We start from the raw sequence: 26,083 nt of genomic DNA, 5'->3' as shown, positions 1-26,083 counted from the left end.
TTCAGTCAACATTTGAATAGCAAATAAGTTTAAAAGAAATTAAGCTCTCAGACATTTATGGCTGATCAAAAGCTATCCTGCTGTCATTCCCTCCTGCTTAACCTACTAAGGATTAAGACCTGATAAAGAAGCATTCATTTCCAGGTGTAAATGCAGCTGGATCAGGCCTTTATTAGAGTTGACTAATGAAATCTCCAGTCCCATAGGAAAGAGAAAATGCACTGTTTATGGCCTTTTGTTGACTACAGCCTCATAAAAAGAGAGTGAACAGTTTTATAGGTCCTCAAAACAATGAGCTATAACGTAATTAGGTTCAATAGAGCTCTGTTTCATGTTAATCTGTTGTCAGCACCTCAGAGAAGGGAAAACTGAAAAAAACCCTGAGGTAGTAGCAAAGCACAAATCTGAAGGAAAAAAAAAAATAAATCCTGTTTCCTGATTTAATTAATAGCCATATGATAAAACTACATCTTTCAATTATTCTGAGTGATTTGTCCAGAGAAGATAACCTCAGTATTCATAAAGCACAGCCACCTACTTTTTGAATTCATGATGACTTAAATAACATGCTACCCTAACTTTCATGTAAAACCAGGCATATCAACACTGTCACATAAACACAGTTAAGTGATGTATTCTTAAGGGATATAGGCAAGCTACTTTATGCAAGGAATGTTCAAATCTGATTGTCTGGTAGTGACATCCTGATTTATAATGTATCCTGCAAATGGTCAAAAATTTTACTTGGATAAATGGTGGTACGGAGTGGTACAGGAGTATGTTCACCCAAATACCTTCTATAGACTAATGCATGATGGTGGTTGGTGGTGCAGGTCTGGGGTTGGTGGTGCAGGTCTCTTATCAACTACCTTTAAAACACAACAACCTCCCTTGCAAAAATGCCCTGAAGGAATGTACAAGTTCACTCTGGAATCCCAGGCCCTCTTGCTGAATTTTGCCCTACAAAGCAACATTTCCATATGAGATAAGTAGCTAAAGCTCTAACAAACACGACACACAAGCCACTGTTTATCAATTGGAATTACTATGCAAAGCAAATACTAAATCTGCTTTTATATTTATGATATTATTGATATTCAAAACCACTGGAATATTCATAGCTAGCTACTTAAAAAGAAGTTACAATTCAGAATTAAATCTGCATTCACATGATTAGAAGAATTTCTAATGAAATATGCTTATAAGCAAGCAATATGAGCAATTTGTATATTATTTCTACATAGTAACTAAGTAAAAAAAATGTCAAGCACTACATGCAACTGTTAATTTATTTTGCCTATCTTGTATTAAGTTGCTATAGTTAAACATACCCTTATAGTGATAAAAATGAGGAGATAACACTGATAAACTTTTTAGAAAGCATTATAAACATAGCTTTTGCACAGCATGAGAAATGGCAACTGAATGTTAACAGAAAACCTGCAAACCGTGCAGTTCTCCTACACCCTGTAATACTCTGCACAATTATAGATAAAGTTGCTCACACCTACATACAGTAAGCACTGTAACTATGTCCATTTATACAGTTCTTCAGCAGACCTATTGTAATTCATCTAATTATGTCATTAGGCTTTTCAAATATTATCTTCCATGCTTACTTATAACTGAAGGCAAAGAGCTCTGAAACACTTATAAGAAAAAAAGACTGATACTTCACTTACCACTGTTTTATATTATCTTTAGAACAATGAAAATTACATAGCAAATAATGATGCTAATTCATTCAAAAGACAACCCTTGAAAATAAGGAACATGGAAGAAGTAAAAGTGATATGCAGTATCAAGGGCACTTCTCACAAAGGTTGAAGAAAGCTTGCATTTCAACTGGGAAAAAGCCCAATTTTAAGTTTGATAAAGGAGAAAGCAATCAGGGGAAAAATGCATGATTACAAGATTACTGCTATGAATACCCAAGAGAAACATCCAAAATGAAAGAAAAATAATCATGTCAGCAATAACCAGGTTTGTTACTACGGACAACTACAGAGACCATTTTCTCAAAACTTAAGTGGACGTATTCTTCTAAAACCACGTACTGGAAACCTACCTTGAAGAACTGTGATTTAGTTACTATGAATTTAGTTATAAATTTTAAACAGTATTAAGTAAAAATGCTGCAGGCATTACTCACACTGATTAGTAATGATCCACAGAGGAAGCACATGGAGACCAAAAGGACTACTTCCATTGATATATGCTATGCAATGTGAGCCTGCAGCACCTGGGTTTCAGCAAGAAGGTGGACTGTCAGAAGACAAGGGGTATCCACTTGTTTATTACCATTATCTGAAGTCTCAATTGACTGCAGGATTAGTCATTAATAATTTCATGGAAGGTTTTGCTTTCAATAAGAATTTTTTTTTTTTTTTTTCCATGTCAAGGCAGCCAAAATTAATACTAATGAGCTAATTTCCATAGAAATTCTGGTTTACTCTGACAGATGCTGATAAAACCAGACACCTCTTTCAGGCAAGCAGAACCACGTTAGCAGGATTCCTGGACAAAATAACCATGGAGTTCAGAAACAAGCAGTAAAATAATTATTCTTCTCTGTCATTCTTAAAATTTGCTAATATAAAGTAATCTAGGTGATTTTTGAAAGTTCAAAATTCAGAAATGATCAAATGTTTGGTGTTGCTCTACTTGAACTATAATTCAGTTTTTGTCTTCTGACTGTGATTAAAGCATTACTAAAATACAGACTGAAGAATGCATGGCAGTCCTTAAGAATCACACCGGGATATATATAAAGAAGGATTTCTGGGTATTAACAAAAATAATTTTGAAAGATAAGATCTGTTTTAACTGCCTAATATTCAGGAAAACACCAAGGTAAAAACAAATGAATGGTATCATCTTTAATATAAACCAGTTTAGTTCTGAAAAATGCAAACCAAAGACCAGAAGCATCACTGGAAAAGTACAGTACAAAGCATTGCTTCTAAACTTCTTGATATATTTCCTATGTCTGAGCTTTATGCTAACTTTGTCACTAGACTTCATGCGGTCCTCTGTGTCTGGGCTTCTCTTGTAAAAGATTCCTGAGTGGATGTTTTAGGTTCACAATTTGCTCTGAAAAAGAAGGTGGTTAATATTACTGGCTCTGGGTAAGCTACTTGCACAAAGATTATACCATGTAGTCATTGCCCACTGGAATAAATCAACATAATAGTGATTTTGTCAGACCAAAGACCAAACAAAATACTAATCAAAAAAACACATTTGAACCATAGAATCATTTGGGTGGCTTTTAATTTATTAAAAATAAACATACCTCTTACCAATGGAAATAATGTGATACAAGCACTATTCAACACAATTAGCTCAGATTCTTCACAACAAGTTTTGCCCAGCAAGTGTTGCCTGAATAGGAATGAAGCTAAACCCTTGCTAACAACAAATCCCACTGCCACTAGAGGATAGCAGTCAACCTTCACACCACTAATGAATGTTACTCAATGTCACATTAGGTCATATGGAACTCCAGCAGAAGAGAGAGAGGTTAATAGCTTCAGGCATTTCACAGCACAATGGTTGCACCCATAGGGTTACAGTCTTCAATAGGAAGGCAGCCTATTACAGCCTCTCAAACTCTCCTGTGCTGCATTTGCCCCAATATGTTTGTGTAGAAATATTGAGATTGAGACCTAAAGCTTAAATAAAATCCTCTTGTGTTAAAATCAGAATGTTATCTTCACTTTATAATGGAAACCTATACTGCCTTACTCTCTGCCACTCTGCATTACTCCAGACTCCTTTCAGTTCTTCTTTGAACAGTTCTAGTCTTTTCCAATTCTTTTAATAAATTTTGTACCTGCCCATTCAACCTTGAAGTCTCTCATACTTTTCTAACTTTGACTACGAATCTTTTGAATTACATTTGTGATCCACAGATTAAAGGCACCATGACATTCTGACTATAAAGATCAGACCAAAAACCCTTATTTCTTCTTTCTTCCTCATGCCCACAATACCTTTGAGAACTGCTAACACCTTTTTACCAGTTAAGCCCAAATGAAAGATTTAATGTAATGAAGAACATGTTAAGCCCAGGGTAGATTGTACCACTTTCAAACTGTCCACTCAGAAATGAAACTTACACTCACTTGACACTTTGGGAGTCTTCTCTCTCAACAGATTTTTTTGTATTTAAAAGAGTAATATTCTTCAAGGTAACATTTTTCCAACTGAACAGTTCCACCTTTAATACATCTGCAGCTTTTCAACAAATAAGTGCAAACAAACTCTACAAGCATCTTCCACATACTTTTTACAAAAAGAAAAACAAGCGATAAGCTCTCTTTTCTCCCTTTCTGCCTTCTGACAGGGTACTCTTTTTTTTTCCCATTCACCCCCAAACAGAACAGCCCACTCCAGTGGCACTGCAGGTAGAAGAATCCTGGAGAATCACCTTCCATACATTTTGCTGTCAGATTTTTGCCTAGCTTAATTGCACGTCAAGCAGCCTGAGTTTTGGAATGCTCAGGGAGGGGAAGCTAAAACTCTGGAAATTCCATCTCTGTTCCCCCACACTAATGAGGAAAGAAGTAAAAGCCATAGTTCAGGAAAAACCTTTGCTTATTATTGTAAAATGTGCTGTGATATTGAAAAGTAGTATTCTGATAGCAATTATAATAGGTAAATGTAAAGAAAAATAGTCTGATATAATTATGTTAGATTTCATATATCGATATTTAACTTTCAGTATTTCTACACTGTGCAAACTCCTTTATATCTAATACAAACTGTTCAGATGAAAAAACCACCAACCATATAAGCATTTAAAGATATTACAGAAAGCTGTACAAGGTTTATTTTCAGCTTCCAAGACCTTGCAACAGAGAACATCTTTTGTACCTACATGTCTCTAAACCAGATTATATTAGAGAAATCTGACAATATCAACAAAATGACAATATCAACAAAAACACAATTGTGAGTCTGCACCCGCTTCACATGACTAAAAGATCTCTGTATACAGACTGACAGGTAGAAAGGAGATTAGTCAAAGGACAATCTGAAGCAGAAGAGCAAGAGCTACAATGTGAATAGGAAGCACAGGATTTCTTTTACTGAATTAACATCCAATTAGATATTATAATTAGATTATTAATAAAATAGCTTCTATAGACTCAGTAGTTGATCAAGGACTCTTTGTGCCTTGCACTGTATAAACGCTTAACAAAAAGAAGGGTCATATCCTAGACAGTTTACAGGATAAATGATGATAGGTGCTTGAACTCACCTGGGTGGCCCAATGTCGACAAGCAAAAGCTAAATGGCCCTCGTTTTTTGCAACGTAAAATCTGGAGTGCTACTGTTTCTCCAGTAGCACTCCAGGAAGTCACAGTACATGAGAGGTAAACTCAAGTTTTGCTGGTATAATTATTAGACAGCACAAGAAACAAGGCACATGCACCTTGATCCTTCCTATGGAGGGGCCTCCACAGGAAGCCTTTATCAATTGATGTTGGAAGGGTTCCTAGCCAGAGACTCCACCTCTCACTCTAGTGTATTTAACACTAATCAATGCACTACTCTTCACAAAAATTGTCTACTCTGTTTTTAAATTCAATTATTCATCTGAATGCCAACAACATCACGAGATGTGTGTGCAGAAGTACCTCATTTACTTAATTTGATTGTTTTATTATGTACCCCGTAGCCTTCAAGCTAAGATACAGGCATTTTAGAAAACTTTCTGGTGCACAGATGATACAGATTATTTCAGATTGTTTCACTGTGGAGGAATACGGAAATTATAAAGGACTGAACTTGAAGCAACAGATCTAGTTCTCCACTGACACGAAGTAGACTAAGAGATTTGGCTCCCAAGTCCCACTTGCACAACTTCCTCAAAAAATAGCAGAAATCTATTGATAATAAAATAGCTTTTACTCACCCAAACAGCAGAAAAACGATACTTCTACACCTTCTCCCTAAAAATCCACTCACATGTAGAACTCCCTATATTATTGGATTATAAATAAAACTGATATCAGGAAGGTGAGAGGAATGAAAACAGAAGGTAAACTTAAGTTTAATCTTTAATTATTTGTTTTTTTCTGTAAGTCTACCCATATATGCAGAGTCTATTTCTCAGATTAATAAGCTAGATATTCCCTGCTCAACAGAAGAGAAAACAGTAACCCACATTCTGAGTTCAGTGGAACAATGGGTATCAGAATCTGTAATAAATGGATCTTGCCTGTCAGACTAGAATCCAATGCTACATTTTAAATTACTCACTGATTTTTAACAAAAAGCACCTTAAAAGTCAAGAACAAAAGTGAAAACTTTGCCTTTCAAAATAGACTTAGAAATACCCTGTTTCACTGCAGCAACAGCAGATTTTTACAGTTTCTCTTTCAAAACCACTTGCCAAGTAGTTAAGGAAGTCCAGAGACAGCAAAATTTGTATTATATTCCGTGATTTGTGTGTGCATGCTCCTGCATATGCAGACTCTTGTCAACCAAAACCATTGTTAAAACTAAAGCATCAAATCCGGTTTTAATAATACTCACATGCAAAATGTTTTTTGAACATACTAAAAATTAGTGTATTGTATGTTAAACTATTTGTTCTCAGTTAATACAATTATAAAAGGACTATAGATTCATTTCTACTAATGCCTCAGCATAAATCCAAGAATTAAACAAACTCAGGATTTTAATCTACTGAAACTAAGCAGGAAAGCTTTCCTGCAAAGAAAAAAGGGTTCAAGTCTCCTGCAGACACCAAGTTCAAAGGAATGACACTGTAAATGCCTCCTAGCAACATTAAAGATATTCATAATCCTCATCCTCTCTACCTTATTTTAGCTTTATTTATTGAAAAAGCAACAAATGCAAAGAGCCTGATAAAAACAGAAATGGTTTCTAAATTATTTTTAACAAACCTATTCAATTTTATTTTCTTCAAGTATAAGCCTGAAGTAATAATGAAGAGAATGACCCTAATTTTCTAATAAACCATATATGGACCTCTTAGAAAAAAACCCTCTCATTTTAAATGTTTTCTTTCCTAAAACTCTGGTATTCAGAACAAAATAACTATAGCTTCTACATTATCACTTTAAAACCAGCTATTCTGGGAAAAGTAAACAAAAAACAAAAACCAAAAAAAACCCCAAGAAAACAATAATGTATAGAATATTTTTTAATTATTCACATTGATCTTAAACATAAAAAAAAATCAAACCTTCTTGAATCTAAAATCATGACAGTTCACTTACCATACATGTCCAGAAATAGTACATATCCGTACTATGCATCTTTACCACAATACAAGACTAAAAGCAAATTAATCAAAATTAAGTTCCTTTATAACCTTTCTTCAACTCACACACTTTTTAGAAAGCAACAAATAAACTCTTACTATCTTCTTAGTCCTATAATAAGGGAGGAATCAAAAATAATCCTTTTAAACAAGGGCTAATTCTAATAGACAGGAGGTGATATACCTTTCCACTGATAAAGAAAATATTCCTTAGACTGAACAGATCAGGTTCCTTCTTCCCTTTAAGTCACTGTGAAATTTCTTTCTCGTTCAGTGATAACTAATAATTAGCCATTAATTTTTGTTTGACACTTTCTTTTATCCCGACTGTATATAAGGTATTTTCCAAGGTGAGACCAACAAAAAGTATATGTACTCCTTTTAGAGTATTTAGTAAACATTATCAGCATGGCTAAATTCAAGAGAATCAGTCTTCTTTCAAGTACTAAAAGATTAGCCTTCACAATATAAAAATGTATTTCAGACACATTACATATGTTCTGCACTAAATTGGATAACCTCAACCAGTTGTCTTGACATTAGGTGTCTTTATCCACATAAAGGAACTGCAATTGCATTAGCTGGTTAAGCAAACCAAGCACTGTGGAGCTCTAGGGAAGACTACATGTTTCAGCTCTCCTAAATCCTTCTTTTTCACGAATGGCACATTAAATTTGCAAATGTGTTCTAATTGACAAAATGACATAAGGAGGAAGAAGAATAAGCAAACACAGTATAAATAAAGACACCTCCAGTTACTCACAGGAGGAAGCATCCCAAGCATTTTCATACCAATGAACCTTTCTAATGGCCCCAAGGCTGCTGTAGAATAACAATTTGGTAACAGTAAGGGGGGAATATGACCAAACAATGAAAATCTTCAAGTCTAGGAAGTGTTTACAACTACACAGTATGTGGAAAATGAAAAAAGCGCTTAAACAGCTTAGAAAGTGTACAGTACATACCACTGAGAAGGTCTGATAGATTCAGTAGCAGTTGCTATTTTCATTCTGAGAGCTGTACTGCTTTTTAAATAAATGTGATGTTTGTTCTCAAAATTAGACTCCATGCTGAGATGGTGAGCTGCATTCAATTCAGCCATGCTCTCCTGAAAGCCGATGAGTCATTGTAGCACTAGAAATCAGCCTCAGTAAGAGCCTTCCAATCCAGTCTCTTACAGTGAAATTGTGTAATATTTTATAGTTCTTTTATGCATTGTTGCTAGACTGAAACTTGCTATGCAACATCTAACAGTGCCAAATTATAACTTACTGAAATATTATATCGCAAGTTATTAAATAAAAAATTAAACTTGTGCAAAAAATAAACCATTTCCCCTTACACAGATAATAAACACAGTAATCACATTAAGTGAAAGCTATTTCTTATTCACCACAAAAGCCATATCTGTAACAAAATTCTTCACTACTCGAATAGCGCCATCATAGCTAGTGGGACTCTAGATTAAAAAAAAAAAAAAAGAAAAAGACAATTTAAGCTGTGAACCAAAACTTGACAGGGCTTTTGCACTTCAAAAATAGTGACTGTTACTTATTGCAAACTAAGCATGCGAGAACATTTTCAGAAAAACAAAAAAATTGAAGTGTCAATACAGAATAGATAGTTCATATGCTACAAGCATCTAGCATGCCTAGTCAGACATTCTAATGCTACTTAATACTGCCCATGACATGAGGAACTACACCTATTTCTTTGGACACTCACATTTCCTCCTTATACAGTAGTGACTCAATTTCAGCTTGCAGTTAATAGCTATGGCTGGTCCCTCCTTATCAAGCTTCTTGAAAAGGAAATCCCATGTGCTAAGGCAGGCCTGAGTAAAGGAAGGATCACCTGAATTGAAACAACATTGTCCAACAATGTGCTCACACAAAAATAAACTTTAATAGACCTGAAAATAAGCAATAAGAATTAAATCGTCCTTTGGCTCTTTCATTTTTAAAAACTTAGCATATTTTCTTTACAGTTTTCAGTTTAAAAAATAATCTTTAAAAAATTCTTACCCAAACAGTAATACTAATGAGCATGTCAAATTAAAAAGACAAAGTTCTTGAATTCACTGGAAGAGGATAAACACAATGCCACTGAAACTTTACCCTTCCTTTCAGCCCCAATGGAAGCATATAACTTAGATGTCCCCTAACCAGCCAAACTCTACAACTGCCAGATTTACTCACCCCTTAGGGTTTTTTAAGGGTACTTGATTCTGTTGCTACTTCTCTTCACTGGTGGCTGTTGGACACAATATTTCAAGTAACTCTTTAAATTACATTATCTAGCTACTCTTAGCAGCATTCCAGGCACAACAGTGAATAGCAGGAAAGAAGGGTTTCCTGCTCTAACTTGTGCAGCTGGATAAGCCCTACACTTGCTGCATCCTTGGAAACACAAGAGCATAGAAGTCCTGCATACTTACATACTTAGAATCATAGAATCATAGAATAGTTAGGGTTGGAAAGGACCTCAAGATCATCTAGTTCCAACCCCCCTGCCATGGGCAGGGACACCTCACACTAAACCATCCCACACAAGGCTTCATCCAACCTGGACTTGAACACTGCCAGGGATGGAGCACTCTCAACCTCCCTGGGCAACCGATTCCAGTGCCTCACCACCCTAACAGGAAAGAATTTCCTCCTTATATCAAATCTAAACTTCCCCTGTTCAAGTCTTAACCCGTTACCCCTTGTCCTGTCACTACAGTCCCTGATGAAGAGTCCCTCCCCAGCATCCTTAAAGATCCAAAAGCAAGTGGACAAAACCACAGTAAAGGCACACATTGACTCCCAAGTTTCACAGTGGTAACACACAACATATTAATAACGATCCTCACAGAACTGCAGGCATTTGTCTACAAACTTGCAACTTTTAAATTGTAATGCGTTTCTCATAGCAACAGTTTCTATCAGTCTTTCAAAATACCTGCCAGGAAGACTATAGCCACAACTGGCACATTGGTGGCCACAATGTCAGTATCTATATACATAATGTGTAATGAGTGAGATTTCCTCTTGACAGGGTGATTGATAATCTGCATCTCTCTCTACTACATTATGAAATTTCTTGGGATTTAAGTTTCTGAGAATTCTTGGCCCCTATTAGAGAAAGCTCAGTAGAACAACAAGTAAAGCAATTGATTGTCGAAGTGTCTTTCCCAGGTAGGAATTGTTTCATTAGCAAGTGATAAAGTTTCAGTGGATTAAGTACTTCATCAGGGTTGGAGCTTTTACCACACTCTTAGTTCATTCAGATTTTGCTAGTCATTATTTTATGGAATTCAATTATTTGTCCTTTAGCTTTTTTCTTCCTCAAACAAATACAAGAGACATCCAAACTTCCAAAGTTCTGTGGCAGGCTTAATAAACCTTTAGAACTCAAAATCTAGCAATAGCAGCATTATTGCATTTCCACTGTTAAATGATGGCGGGCTGTTTGTTGGTTTTGTTCGGGTTTTTTTTCAATTGCCAAGATTTAGAACACAAATTCCATGACAGGGTATCACTTCTGCAAGTGCCAAAGGAGCCCGATTGTCCTCGTTGCCCTCTTTACCCAGGCAGAGCTCCTGGTGAAGCAGATGGCCAACTTGTCTGAGTAATAGGACCAACCACAACTGAGCTGTATCTGATGCTCTATTCAGATTTCCTATTGGTTCAGCCAACAAAAATTTATCAAGGCTCAGATTAACAACTAAAGTAGACGCAGTTTAATCACTTCAGTAAATACCTTTCATGTACTGCAGAGGTAACAAAAGGAATTTTAGCACTTTCCTATATTAAGGAATACTAGGAAAAAATACTAATTTTCAGTGAGGCTTTAAAGTACATTCTGTGTTTGCCTTCCTATAGAAAGTAAAAACTGCAAACCTATTAAAAACAGCTCGTATATTCATAGAGGACACCACAAACTTTGCCATTCATTTCAGACATAAACTGGAGCTCATTTGTTTCACATGAAATAGTTCAAAACCTATTAGACCTCACAGTAGTAAAAGCTATTTTTATTAACACAGCTAGAAGGCCAACAAAAACTGCAGCAGGATTCCAGGAGCTTGATTATAGTCCAACTCATTTATTGCATTGCAGGTTGAGAACAGCCCTACAATCCTGCTCAAAAGTGAACACGTGAGCAGTCCCATTCAAGTGAAGCCATCTGTTTACACCAGACAACTTTACAAAAGGGTTTCCCGCAGTGCTAACACAGCTTCTCTGTAGCTCTGATGGGACCACTCTTGTAACTAGCATGCTAGCCAAGCATTTCCTACGTACTCTTAGCAGTAGCATTAAGGAGTGGCTGCATGGCCAGCTGAGCCAACCCACTGATTTACCGTAAGAAAAAAGGGGCTCTTTCATTCTCTCTTTCCAACTCCCCTCCTTCTACCACTTGAAGCCAAAGTTCACTGATCTTCCCAAACTCTGGTATCTGCCAGACCTTTCTGTATGCTACTCAAAATCACCAGGCCACCAAGAAATCACCTAATTCCATAGTCCTGGTTTAGTTTTCCTCCAGGTTTGTAACTGAAAGCAGGTCACAAAGAAGTCCAATGAGCAGTGGTGCTAGCACAAAGCAAGCAGCAAGATCTCAAGGCTAGCAGCAACATGGTATGGGACACTGAAGCAGAGAGGGATGGAGAGTGAATCTTCCTGCTTCCAGAAGCAGCAACCTGTTCACCTGGCTCATGAAACTATACCCTTAGATTACAAGGTATGACAAGGGCTTGATCAGATTGAAATGTTTCCCACTGGTGTTGAGCGATATGAACTTTACACAGTAAGCCTCCTTCTTCTGGCCAAACCTGGGGAGAATTATTGATACGTGTATATACTCCAGTTCTGCGAGCCCTATATTTCCCCAAACTAAACTAAACTCTGTGCTACATTTATCTGAGTTGATAACTTAGCTAATGGTATCTGAAGATAAAAAACATTACCTAGATTCTAAATATATTACTGAATGTATCAGTTCCTGGGATATCTTGTGGACTATGACTTTTTTTTTTTTTTAAGAGATGTCACAAAACACAACTAAAACCTTCATACTTCTTGCTCCACAAAAGCATGAGCCTGCAATCCCCGTCAAAGCAAGTCCCTGTTGGAACGGACCCCCACTCTTTGACTCAACTCAGCAGGGTGTAGTATCATGACCTGCTTGTGCAAGAAAATAATTGGGCAGACACACTGCTGATGTAAACAGTGCCTTTTTGCTGAAGATCTGGCTTCTTGATTGTAAAACAAAGGCAACTTATTCATGTCAAAAGCATAAAATAGAAGAGGTCATAAAAGTAGAACAATTTCAGTCAACCCTTATATGTCATTTCATTAATCCAGAACAAAACTTGTAACAGTGATCCTTAGATCTCTAATCCACTTTAAGTATTGCAAAACAAAGACAACATTAAAAGCCTCAAAACCAACAGTAAAAGCTTATGGTTTTTAATTCACTAAAGGCTATCCATTCCATTAAACATTTCTATGCTTAATCATTAAACTTCATTTTCTTAAACTGTTCTAAAAGTGTGCTGAGTTAAAGAAGCTAAAGCAGTTAATAAAATTAACACTGTAATAAGAAAGTGGACTTCAAAATGGATCTCAAACAATAAGAAGCAATTAAAAGAAATGTTTACTCTTCACTGCATCCTATTTTCTCTTAGATCAGTATAACTCAGACAATTTCTTTGAAATTAATAGAGTTGAACTGAGTTGACTCAAAAAAAACCCTTGTTATTCCTTCATCTAGAGACATCTCAAGGTATCTTTAAGAATAAAGTGTAATTGTCAAATTATATAAAGCAGCACTTTAGTTTTAAATAATTTGAAAAACAGCTCTGTCCTTTATTTGTCACATTCAGTGTAAGCTATTAAACAGAAGCTGACAAATCATCTGATTATCATCGCTAATTAGCCACAGTAGAATAAAACCACCAACTTCCCTTTAAATAAATGTCAACCTGTAGATCATTAATTAGAAGGGATCTTTAATGTTTTTCAACAACGACAACTTCTGCAAAGTGTAATTTCCTTTCAAACATCCAAAGTGTTACATGGTTCCAGCACTTTTTAAGTGGACCTCTGAAAGAGTAGAAGCAATCACAAACCCCTGCTTAAAAATGCAATTGTACTATCAACATGTAACTGAAAGTTACATATATGCCTATCTGGAGAGTTTTCACAAGCTCTTAGATCTAAAAATAAGTATTTTAGGAAAACTGAATGGCATTTGATCCAATATTCATAGAGATAAAATTAATTACCTCTATAATGTGCCAGTTTACTACTCAACTAAAAATAAGAGTATTCATATTTAGGAAAAAAACAAAAAAAAACAAAAAAAAACCCCAACCCCACAAACAACAAAACAAACAAAACAAACAAAAAAAAACAGAACACACACCAAAAAAACCATCACTGGGCTTTGATCCAGCAATAATCTAACAGTACAAGAAGGCATATAAAGGCGGAAAGGCTCCAAACACTGTGATTGACTTCACATCAATCCAAGAAGCCCAAAAGAAGTAAAAGGCTTTAATGAAATTGCATTCTACCTTTCCCCCAAATGAATCTTTGCTCATTTCCTGCAAAACACATGAAAAGTAAATCTGGATTAAAGTAGGATTTCATTGCTCAAATTTCCAATCAGCTCAATATATGAAAGAAGGTTTTGGTTTGTCTTACAGGAAAAGAGAAGCATCACACACTTATCTTAGATGAAATGTCCTTAGATGCTTTGTCTATTTGTCTTGATTCCTGCAGCTTAATTATTTACTGTAATTCTAGCATTTGGCATAGAACCTAAATCTAACCAGGTGTCATTCAATTACTGCTTTCAATTTGTAACTAGAATTCTGGGGTTTGTCCTATTCTTCACTTTTGCTGATTACTCTGCAAATTCCTGACATGCTTTGCTGAACACAAAACAGGAAAGGGGTAAATAATTAAGAAAATTCAAGAAATGTACTAAAAGAGGGCTACTCATTAAAAAGAACTATGAAAAAAAATACTGTCAATGCACAGAAACATCACTCATTAATTAAAATGGGAGAAGATTATAATGTATTTCACTGATAAGTACTTTTAAATTGTCAGCCCTTGGGAAATAAACTAGTTCAGAGCCGAGTAGATGGACACTCAGTGGTATTTTGCTCTTGATTTTGTGTGAGTATGTCTCCAAGAGAAACCAAGAAAATTATACTAGTGCAGGATTGTGAACACTGCAGCTCACAGGTCATGCACAATACCTATTAAACTGTATGTCAAGATTGCATTGGTATATTCACTAGCTTTGCTATCCTTTCTCCCTTCTCGTTACTTCCAAATCCTCAGTGCCCAAAAAGAGTCTCACTCAAGGTCTTCAAACACTAAGTCTTGACAGGGGTGTAATCTTACAGACAGACTTCTGTCATTTACATGCACACAGCGCCATATGAGGTTGTATGAATACTGACTCTGGCCTGTTGCCTACGGCAATGTCACCATACATCATCCTGTAGACAGATTAAACAGATTTGACTGAAGATAATGCCTAAAAAATACTGAATCATTAATTTTGAGCCATTACAATGCTTGATGGAAAAGCATGTTTTTCCACACCATTCTGGAAAGAGCCACTGTAGTTCTCCTATACTTGGTCTTACCATACCTATTTATTACTGGCCTTATTTCATGCAAATGTTCATTGTGATTTCTGAGATACGGTATCACACGATATACATTCATTTTTAGAATAGCCTCCGTTCTCAGACTAATAAAGACCTTATAGTGGTAACAAATTTTAGTCAGACTGGCTTGGAACACATTTAACCTGATGACTTATCATTAAAGAGATTTAGGATGTAAATGAAATTCAATGCACTAATTTTTATGCTGCAGCAAAGTTTTTGCACAAATTTTGCCAAGATACATAAAGAATAAACAGCTTCCCTAAACATAAATAAATAAATAAATAAAATCTTCTGATCTTGAGCTCAACCACAGAAACTTTCAAAAAATATCAGTAAACCATGAGTTATTGAAAAGACGAGGGGAAAAAAAAAATACTAGGATTCAACCCAGCTGTCATCTTCAGGTCTCCTAACTTAATACAGAATTCAGAAATTAAAACAATTAGCATATATGTAGAGAAAAATACCATTAATGGTGATACACGAATATTATGATTATCAGCAAGGAAAATATACAGCCTGGCTAAGCAATCATTGATCTCATATAATCCATAGCAATGTGAATTTGCCATCTTTGATTCCATACATGAAACACACTAAAGAAAAAGATCCTCAGAAGTACCCACCGGAACAAGGGGTGAGGCAGACAACAATTTAAACATAGTAAAACTACACAATAAAATGAAAACCTGGCCCGCACATAGCAAGTTGCAATAAATAACAGCAAAACCAGAACTTCAGTGTAAGTACATGCAAGCCTGATGCCAGCACTGTTTTCTAACTAATTTACTAATTTTGTACTAAATTTAACAGAATTGGTGGGGAAAAGAAAAAAAAAAAAAAAGCCAACATGCAAATGTAATTTATTAAATAATTTATATTATTCTAATACTAATACACATTTATTTTCTGGAAGATTGACAGCATCTCTGTTGAAAGTAGGTCATCAGGACCTAAGGGACACCAAAAAGCAACAAAGGAAATCTGAGTGATTTGAAATATACAGGTTACAGAAATATTAACTATAGTAGATTGGTGAAAAATGTTCGTAATGTTTTGTGTCTAGAAAGAAGAGTTCCTTTTTGTTGTAAAGAAAAGCAGCTTTTTATAGACGATTTATATATGATTTTATACATATGAATTATTTTATAAAGAAACTAAACTAACAGTTCCTCTGGTGCTGAACCATTAAGAACAGGAAAAAAACCCCAAGCACTTGCATCTACTAAATCCTCATCAGAAAAAGTACAGCAGGCTTTCCATAATAGATAAGGTGAGCCTAGTAACAGATACTATGTGGAACATTGCTTGAGTGTGTAGATCTGGTATGCTCTGCAGTAACATTAAAGAGCTCATTGTTCAAATGCAAAGTTGCCCTACTGATCCCATTTGCCCTCTGCTAAACTGCTGAGAGTACAATATCTATCCAGTGGCTCCAGTTTATGACTATGAGCATGAAGCACTTTGACATTCCTCAAAACAAACATTAACCTTAGTCCCGTGATGCTCCTTCTTGACACCATCTACACTGAGGTAGTTTTTTCTGTTCCAGCTGCAACTTTTTCTCTCAACAGCTACCCCACAGGAAACAAGGCTTATAGAGTAAAGGTTGCAGAACCAGGCCCTGTACTGCCGGCTATTGTATTTTTATTCAGTTTATAAGAGGTGTGTTTAATTCCAGTAAATCCAGAATTAGATAAATCAAGGAAGAATTGTGATACTATCATTTGAGCAAGTGCTCAGGTGAAACAACTTCTAGAAACAACCAGTTTATATGAGGAACACTCAGGTTCCAAAAAACGTCACAGAAGGACCTCCAAAAACACTGAGACTTAAGCAAGATAATATGATTTTCACCATTTTCCTTCTGAACCTTGAAATTGCTTTTATTTTTTTTTTTAATTTTTTTTTTTTAACGAGAGTCTGACATGATCTCAGCATTCAAGGAGCTGGAACCTAAGAATATCAAATATTTCACAATAACAATCACAGCATGGCCAAGATTGCTCCCCTGAGATTTTACTAGTATCAGCTACCCATTACTAAACTATACTGTTTCATTTGCAGTTATTCTACCCTGAAGGCTGGGGAGGCAGGACACAACACACCATCATCAAAGTTAAAAACTTCTGCACTTCCACTGCCTACCAGTGCTAGCTGAAAGCTTCCCCCTGCTTACCCTGACATGCCATTTACCAGGCACATCCTGAACAGTCAAAAGTGGCTGTAGAGCAAAGAAATAAACTGCAGCTTCCATTTTGTCCAAGACAAAATAATAGTGCATAGGATTAACTGCCCAGTGTGACCTCCTGGGATAGAAGCTTTTGCAGGTCTCCTGCTGCACATTAGCTATCTCCTATTTCCCTGCTTGCAAGTGGGAGCTGCTAGCAGCAGTTGCTATATAATTACTTACTTGATTCTGTCTAAGGAGCTTAAACTAAGAGTTGAGCAAAGAAAGCAGATTAACAATTTGAACGCACACGTAATGCACAGACAGACACACAACCAGCAAGGCTGCCGGGTCAATACGCGGGACCAAGGAAATGAACTTCGGCCCCTCCTGCTCCAAGAAGCCAGGCTTCATTCCCACCCCAGGGCAGCTGCACCGCGTTCAGAGGGGGCCCGGGCAGAGGCTAGCCGCAGCCATGGGCGGGAGGGGACCGCGGCCCGGCCACCCCGTCCCGAGCTGGTGGCGGTGGAGCGGCGCGGCGCGCCGGCCGGCCCGTCACGTGCGCCCCGGCGTCGCCCGGCAACGGCAAAGCCCGGAGGAAAAGTTCTCCCGACTCCCAGTCTGCCCGGGAGAGCGGCTGAGGGGAGCTTATTGTGCTCCAGACTAAGCATCTGCTCCGCGCCGACAGCCTGCTCCAAGGGGCAGCAGATACCACACGCACGCAATCCTGTCCACCCATCACACCCCCCCGCACAACCTGCGTACGTGCACCCTGCCGCTCCTCAAACACAACGCCAGGTAACAACTTCAGTGGTCACCAAACCTGCTCTTGGAACGCAGGTGAACTCTGCTCTGCAAAACCACCCGCACTTCTGTAGCAAGAAGGGCACAAAGATCACAAGATAAAAAAATGCAAAAGCTTCGGGGTGATTCTTTTCCCCCACCTTACCCACGGCCAGTAATCAGTGCAGGAAAAGCTGCCCTCCTGCATCTCTGTACAGCCCAGTGTGGAGCACGGAGCTGCAAAGTCGGAGCTCTCCCTCCAATTCTAGCAACATTTGCATGTTGCAGTTTTATACAACCAGGAAATAAATGTTTGTACAAACCAGAAAAACAATCAGGAAAAAACATCCTGGAATAATTTAAAAACAAGGTGAAGTGAATCTAAAGAGCCACGGGTGTTTGTAGTGTTTTTTACGGCCCTACTTTCTTTTCCACAACAGATATCAACTCCATTAAATAACTCTGGAAAGGAAAGGGCCAACTGTCTCCCTTATTTGAAAGGGCTCCTGCACCGTCTCCCGCTAACCCTCTGCTCTCAGGCACTTTGGTCTTCCTCACAGAAGGCCCCAGGGCAGGGATGTGCTCCTTGCGGTGCAAGTCCCATTCCGGAGAGGCTGCAGCATAGCGCTTACCTTGGCAACTGCCCTGCATTATGCATGCAGTGAATAGTATGAGCAGTTTGCAAGCAGTTGCTGCTCTTCCATCCATCCGATGGTGAGTTCCCATCTGGGCTGGGATGCTCCAGCTCCCTCAAAGCTGGCTCCTCGGCTCCGGGGTGCTGATCTGCACAGCAGCAGCACAGGGAGCCTGGTGTCTTTTTCTTATCCCGCTAGATGCAGAAGAAAGGCGTGTTCGCCTGTTGAGACATCGCGTTTTCTATAAACTCCCACCCTCCAGACATTGCATAAAGCTCTTTATACCCGGCGGCCCCGGAACTAGCATGAGGGAATCAGGCACCGCTCCAGGCCCTGCAGCCACAGGCTGCCGCTGCCCCTCCTTTCACACTTTGCAGGACAGGCAAGATGCTTCTAAGTGCCTGCACTTTGCAGGCTGTGTATCAGAGTCCATTGGTGCTACGCTGCACATTTTGATCTACTGATCAGGTGAATTTCAGACTGCAAGTGAAATAGGTCCCAGGTTTAGCATCCCAAAGGCATGCTCCAAACAAAAAAAAAGTATTTTTGACAACTTTGAAAAAGTCACACCACCGTATTACCAATGCAGAAGATAAAGCTTAGAACTTTTTTATCATTATTATTCCTCAAATGAATAATGCAAAAGGAAAACTGTAGGGACGAAAACTACTTCTGCACTTACTAAGCAGGTAAAATCAGACTCGTAAAGTACTTTGGCTGTGAATGCTTAAGATCCCAGCTAGAGACACCTTACTCTGGTTCTAATTCTCCAACAGCATGCACAGCACAGATGAAATGTCTGCCTGAATTTCATTGCTGCCGTTTCAGGAATCATGTATGTACTAACAAGGGTATAACAGTGCATAGTATCACAGGGGAAAGACAAAGATATCCCAGTACTTCAGGCTGGAATGCAGTCTAGTGAAAAGGGAAAACATTTTAGAGCTTTGCTTGCAGGATCAGAATCACCCTGCATAAACTGTGAGAATTCAATTAATTATTTTGTTTTGTATTAGTCAGAAAGTCTTCCATGTAGAAAACTTAGTTACGCCAAGCTGTTCCTTTCTCTGTATGCATGCACACACAGATGTGTATGTGGCTACTGTGCATACCATACTACGGGAGAAAGATGGTATTAAGTCTTGCAAGAAGCTTTGTCAGACTAATTTTAATGACACTACCTTTATAAATTTCATATACAGCTTACATTAGCTTCATGCTATGTTCATTATACTGCAATTGGTGTTTGTTGATGCTAAAACAGAGATGAAGTGGTATTTCAAAGCATTTTCTTTTTCACCATGGGCTGCAATTTCTATTAAGGGGTAGAGGTGGAAATGCTGTGGAAGAACATGTTGTTGCTTATTAGTAAGTTGGGATTTTTCTTCAAGTCCTGTATGACACTAATCCTCCTAAACCTCTCTGTAAAGGTTTTCTATCTATAAAGACAGATGATGGTGGGGGCGAGAAGGAGGAAAAGATGTGGAGCCTAGGCTTTTGCAAGGTTGTGATTTATGCAGGTTCAGGGCTGTTTGGTGTAGTGGTACGACACAGCACCGGGGTCAAGCCACAAGAAACACTGGGGGCAGATCAGAATATTCAATTAGCTTCCTGGCACCTCTGAATCACAAAGAGAGGATAAGATCTCTCCATCACAAGATCCAGAGCTGCCGGGGGAGGGGGACCGGCCCTCTTCAAATCTCTCTCTGCCCTCCCACCCTCTCTCCTTTCACTGTAGGGGAACAGTGCTTGAAACATTCCTTTCTGCAAGGAAGGACTTTTCCTACTGTTGTTTTCTTTGTGTTTCAGTGTTGCCAACTTACTGGAATTCTTGTCGTGGTTTCACAGCAAGGCTCAGGCTGACCAAACGGAACCAGCTGCGTTTGTGTATGGGGCTGCCGCTGCTTTAATCCCCCAACAACGCCAATGGGGAGGGAAGGAAGGGATCCTCAGGGGAGCAAGCAGATCTGCTCGGTACGGATGGGTGCCTGAAAAGCCAACACACAGATTGACCATACTTAATTAGAATGGGAATTGTTTAAAGCAGTTCGCACCCCAGTAACATGCAGACAGGGCAAACAGTGCTTGGGAGCTGCAACTCTGGATTGGGAGTTATGTGAACTCTTCTGTCACTCTGTATTTGAGGTGACCTTTGGGAAGCACCTACTTATGTTTTACTCCCACACAGCTAGCAGCCAGAAGGTGTTTTTCTGCCCCATTCACCATCACCATTTCTACACATCTATTCCCACAGGGTGCTGGGCAAGAGTGATTCTCAAATAGGAACGGTGGAAACACTATTGAGAGTGAGGGGAAGGCCTGTGCTGAACCAGTGGATCAAGCCCTCTCTACCAATTCTTCACCCTCAAAAGACATAATTTGCATTCAGAGACAAATGTACTGATCAGCCCAGATGCTTCACTGCTGAAGAATGACAGTCACTAAAAAATTACTATCTTAAGTATACACTAAGGAGCATAGGACAATGCTGTCTCCATTTACTTAACCCAAAATTTTCTGCTCTCACTTTACCATGGCACCTCATCATTCAACCAAAGGGACCCTGTGTTGTCAGATACCATCAAATACGACTTTAGTGAGACAAGATTTGCAAGATAAATTCAAAACACCTCAAGGATTTCCCATAACTACAGCCAAAATCATCCCTGACAGTGTAACTAGACCTCTCCCTCTCAGCTTCCTGTTGACTAAAATATTATCTGATAGTTTTCTGACTGAACTAGAACTAGGGATTTTTAGTCAACTTCAGATTTAAGAAGATGCAGACTATATTTGTTAGAAGATTAGAGGGGAAAAAACATAGGCAATGCAGTTGTTCACTGAACTCTACTTATTAATTAAAATACAGTATGGGATTGTTTCCTTGCTTGTTTTTTGCTGTAAGCAAGCAATCAGAAAAGCTTTTAAAGGTGTAAATTAGAATGAATAACCACAGCCACATTGCTTACACAGTAAAGTCGCATGCTGAGCACAGAAGTTAAAAATTAAAAGGCTTGATTTTTGACCAGGCTTCAGTTCTAATTTAGTGTTCAAACTCATCCAATTCTTAACCAACAGATGGAAACACTAGGGGTTGATGTATGACTAAATAAAGATACAAAGCTGATGGCTAAAAAAAAAGAAAAAAAAAAAAAAAAGAGGATACACTCACTAAAAGAAATAGTTGCTCAGATAAATTTGTCTCTTCTGAACTTCTCAGGGCTAGGACAGTTGACAGAGGCTCAGGATCTGCCCAGAACATTATCCAATGAAGCTGTAATTGCCAGTGGCATTTGGTAATCTTGTGGCAAATCTGTCCTTGGATAAACCCAGGTTTTGCCACATAGAAAGCATTTTACGTTACAAGCTGTATTCCCAATTTCACATTTAATTTTCATCATTAACTCCTATGCCTTTACCATAACAAGCTTTTTTATTATTTTTGTTTAATCATACTAAAGCAAGCCTACCTGTAGCCATGCTCAGTTTTTGAGAGAACATTGGTAATGATCATCATACAAATCTAAAGATTCTCTCTCTGCCTGACTAATAACATAAATATCCAACAGAAGCAGTTAATTCTTCAGATTTCATCCATCTTTGCTGTTCTACAGTTTAAAGTGCCCCACTTCTTTAACTGAATTTCTGTTTTATAGCAAGCAATAATATCTGTGCATGTTACAGACTTCCTTTCTCAACAGGCTATTAATGGCAGGAAGGTCTCTCTAGAGGTACTGCTCTTGAGGCATTTATTTCACCTAAAGTCTGATTCAGTTTCCATCTGATTTCAGGGGAGCAAACTTACTTGTTTTCATTGGGGTCCACAGTAGCAATGCATATTTGGACTCCACCACTTAATCTTTCCAAATACATGTAGTGCAAGCAGAAGTTTCCATAAACAGGAAAGTCACATTTTAGGGAACTGAGCTGTATCTTGTACAGAGAACCAATATTGATTTCAACTCTACAACATATGGAAGAGAAAAGCATAAACCAGCCCCAAATTCACCAAGTTTCCGATATAAGCCACATCACATTTCATAGTATCTATAACAGTCAGAGTTATGTGCCAGGGTGGTATTTTTTCCCAAGGATTTAAACAACAAAAACCCCACCTAATCTCAAACTAAGAAAAAGAGAGCCTTAGTTGATACTGCTCCCAAACATCTAATGCATATTCATAACTAGAGCACAAATTTCCAGAAGACTGGATCAAAGGTGGATCCCAAGCCCACATGAATGTAAGAAACATTAAACTGAGATGTGACTTGGGCTGGAACAGAAATCACACAGTCAGGATTGCACAATGCAGCTGGTACGGTGGCAAGAAGTTTTCTCAAGGTCTCCTGGCTAGTGACACATTACAACTTCTCTCTTTTGACCTGGAATTATATCACTGTGCCCTGGAACAAGAAGCACAGTATGGGAAATGTGCATTTTCTTTGTAACTGCCACAGAACATTTTAGACTAGCAGACAGACAGTCATTAAGTAAGCTACCAAACACCCCCTGTGTCATGCACCTGCAGAACTGGGCCTGTGATGGAGTTTAACAACAGTATAGAGATGAGAGAGTTTGTTTACCTGGAAGGCAAGAGAAAGTGGAGAAAGATTCAACAGCTTCCAGTTGTCCCCTGCCTACTTTGATCAGCACTGCAAGTCCCTGTGCCCTAACCTGGAGACACAGTAACAAAGGACAAGTATGCTTTACTTCAGCTATATCTCTAGTTACCAAAGTTCTTAGTACTTGCCTTACTGTAACCAGACTGCTTTGGCACTTTAACTCTGAGGACCAGAGGTCCTAACTTTTGCTCCAGTTCAGTGGCTCTTGAGTAACTGATGAGGATAAAATAGTGAAGGAAAGCCCCTGCCTCATGTATTACAGAAACACAATAGCAAATGAAAGCAGAAAGAAAAGAAAGTTTACCACACTAAGGAGCACTACTTCAGCTCTGCCTAGCACACAGTCTTTTATTATATGACAGGGAGTCACTTCAAGCTTCTGAAGCATTTCTAACTTTCTGATTTAAGACACCTGGGCCTGTTAAGCAAAACCTGAAGTGCTCATTGCTGTAACCAAAGTTGATGAGAGCTGTGCTTTAAAGGTGTGATACCAAGCACTCTGAAACTCTAAGTCCTTGATACCTTAAATTAGGTACAAAAAACTAAACCAAACCAAAACCCAAAGGATATTGTAACCACTGAGTCTGTGCATCAATTCCCAATGCACAAAACTAGGTGAATCTCCCAGGCACTTTACAGATGAGAACTAGGAAAAATTCTGAGAGGAAATACTATCTTCTTTTGCGTGAAAAGTAAGTAGTATAAAGGTCAGCAGGAGAAAACATCATACTATCTATCTCACCTATTATTACAAGAAAATATAGATGTGATAAGAGATAACACTAAGTGAACTTAGTATGAGGCAAGATTACTATTCTTCCATATATCATTCAAGCTAGAATGTCCTACAAATTTCTTTTCCTCTCACTTCCCACAGCATTAGTATAAAAATTTACTTGCCAAATAGGCAACAGTATCTACCATGTGTCATATGTTGAATTATCTATTTTTGTTGATATACATCCCTGTTAATAACAGATTTGAGGTCTGTTCAGGATAGACATCTCTGTAAGTGGGACTCTCACATATTAAGAACTGCTACACCTCATTCCTCTAACAGGCATGGTGAAATGCTAGAGAGACCACAAAAGCAGTCTATCAAAAGCACCTGAGTAAAGATAAATAATAAGCCTTCAGATCAGTAGTATTAATTAGAATTTCAGGTCAAATCCAGGATAATAACAGTAAGTAAATAAGTAAATGAGAATACGGTTTAGAAGTACAGTGATTGCAGGTGACAGATTCTTGCAGTTTTAATATGTATTTCACAGCATCAAAGATTAACCATTGCCTACTTAATAGAAAAGATGAAAATACAGTCTTACTAAGTCAATTTTCTGAATAAGCCTTTGTGTTTATTGGAAAAGAGGACTAGGCAGCAATAGGCCTATGGAACAGTCTGAGAACAAAGTTACTCAGTGTTTGACCAAAATACAGGTACCCTGCAACACCCTGTGCATGTCAACCATTGATTTGTATACCGAGATATTTATAGCATGAATATATTGTTATACTAAACAGGAAAATATGAAGAAAATGATAGCTTAAGTTAACCCACATTTTAGCAATTCTTAAGTGATTGCTAAGGAACAATACCCAAAATATTTGCTTTGAAAATAGTACCTGATTCACCCAACCTGCAAAACTGCTTTGACAAGGAGAGAACAGACTCACGAATGCATGAGGTCAAAAGGATTACAATAATTAAATAAACCCAACCTCTCTCCTCCTTGGAGGACTTGTTCAGAGGAATGAGATGTAGGACAATTCAGTGAGCACAGACTTTGGTAAGTAGGGTGACTGGCTTGGGAAGTCCACCCTTCCCCCTTTATCCACCTTTGCAATCCACATTTATCCACATTGCAATTCCCACTCCCTTTTGTCCCCTTGGTTGCACAGGTCCATGAGAGAGTGCTGAGCATTGTGCTTGCCTTACAGCCTAGCACCACAAAAGCAGGATAGAGCCGCAAATGGCAGCAAGGGGCACAACCACCCTTCAACCAATTTTACTGCTCATGCCAACATCTCATCAGATTGCATTTTACAATCCAGGAGGAAAAGGATAACATGCCTGGCAAAGCTAGATCCACCTGAGCTACCATCAGGAGAGCATATAATGTTATTTTTATAGCCACTTCATAGAAGAGAGAAATGTTGAGGTGGAAATTTGCCATCAAAATTCAGCCCAATGGTGCGTTTTGTATTTTGTAACATGAGTTCCTTCTTTCTCTCAGCACTCAGCCTTGCATACAGAAGCTATTATTGTATAATCCAGTTCCAAAACTTAAGATTTTTCCTGATAAGGATACTTCTAAAGACCTCAGCACAGTAAAGAGTACCTCCTGCTGTTTTACTGGTTTGAATACAGAATGATCAATATTGTTCAGGATGAGATCTTAAATTAAAACCAACAGGAAAGCTACTTTTCTGGTGCTTACCTTAAGAAATTTCAGATACGCAACACTTGAGTGCAGTTGCACTGCACCGTAAGCTGAAGGGCATATTCAAGAAACTGGAACACATTCTTTACTCCTTTTTGCCTGAATTTCTACTGGAACACTAGTTTCTGAGTTTGAAAAACATGTATGAAAACAGCTATGCAACATACCCTTTGTAATTACTGATGCCTTAGAAGGCTTTGGGGAGGGTTGTTCATTGCTTTTCTTTCCTCCTTAAGATAAACAATTGTGCTGAAGTGCCATTATAAGTCAGAGCCACAAGCTATTAAAGTAAATAGGAGGTTACATACCACATTCCCCTATTTATTAAAACTCCTTTTGTTTCTTAAGAATGACTGCTTAATGTTTAGCCTTTCTATAAAAACTGGAGCTATATCACTTTGTGTCAGGCACTTTAAGAGATACTAATGAAAATGTCCTGGGTCCCCATAATCCTTTG

General features: G+C 38.1%; 1 protein-coding gene across 2 annotated transcripts in view; it reads right to left on the bottom strand.

The window, feature by feature from the left end:
* The window catches only part of LRP2 (LDL receptor related protein 2), a 122,468-nt gene extending 103,674 nt beyond the window's left edge, over positions 1–18,794 (bottom strand). For both annotated transcript variants that reach the window (XM_065670450.1, XM_065670451.1), the window contains exon 1: positions 18,561–18,794. In XM_065670450.1, coding sequence (XP_065526522.1) covers positions 18,561–18,654 — 94 coding nt within the window. In that variant the 5' untranslated portion in view covers positions 18,655–18,794. The remainder of the gene's footprint in view (positions 1–18,560) is intronic.
* Between the last annotated feature and the right edge of the window lie 7,289 nt (positions 18,795–26,083).

The sequence above is a fragment of the Lathamus discolor genome, chromosome 3 (assembly GCF_037157495.1).
Source record: "Lathamus discolor isolate bLatDis1 chromosome 3, bLatDis1.hap1, whole genome shotgun sequence".
Classification (NCBI taxonomy): domain Eukaryota; kingdom Metazoa; phylum Chordata; class Aves; order Psittaciformes; family Psittacidae; genus Lathamus; species Lathamus discolor.
This window is presented reverse-complemented; position numbering and strand designations above follow the sequence as displayed.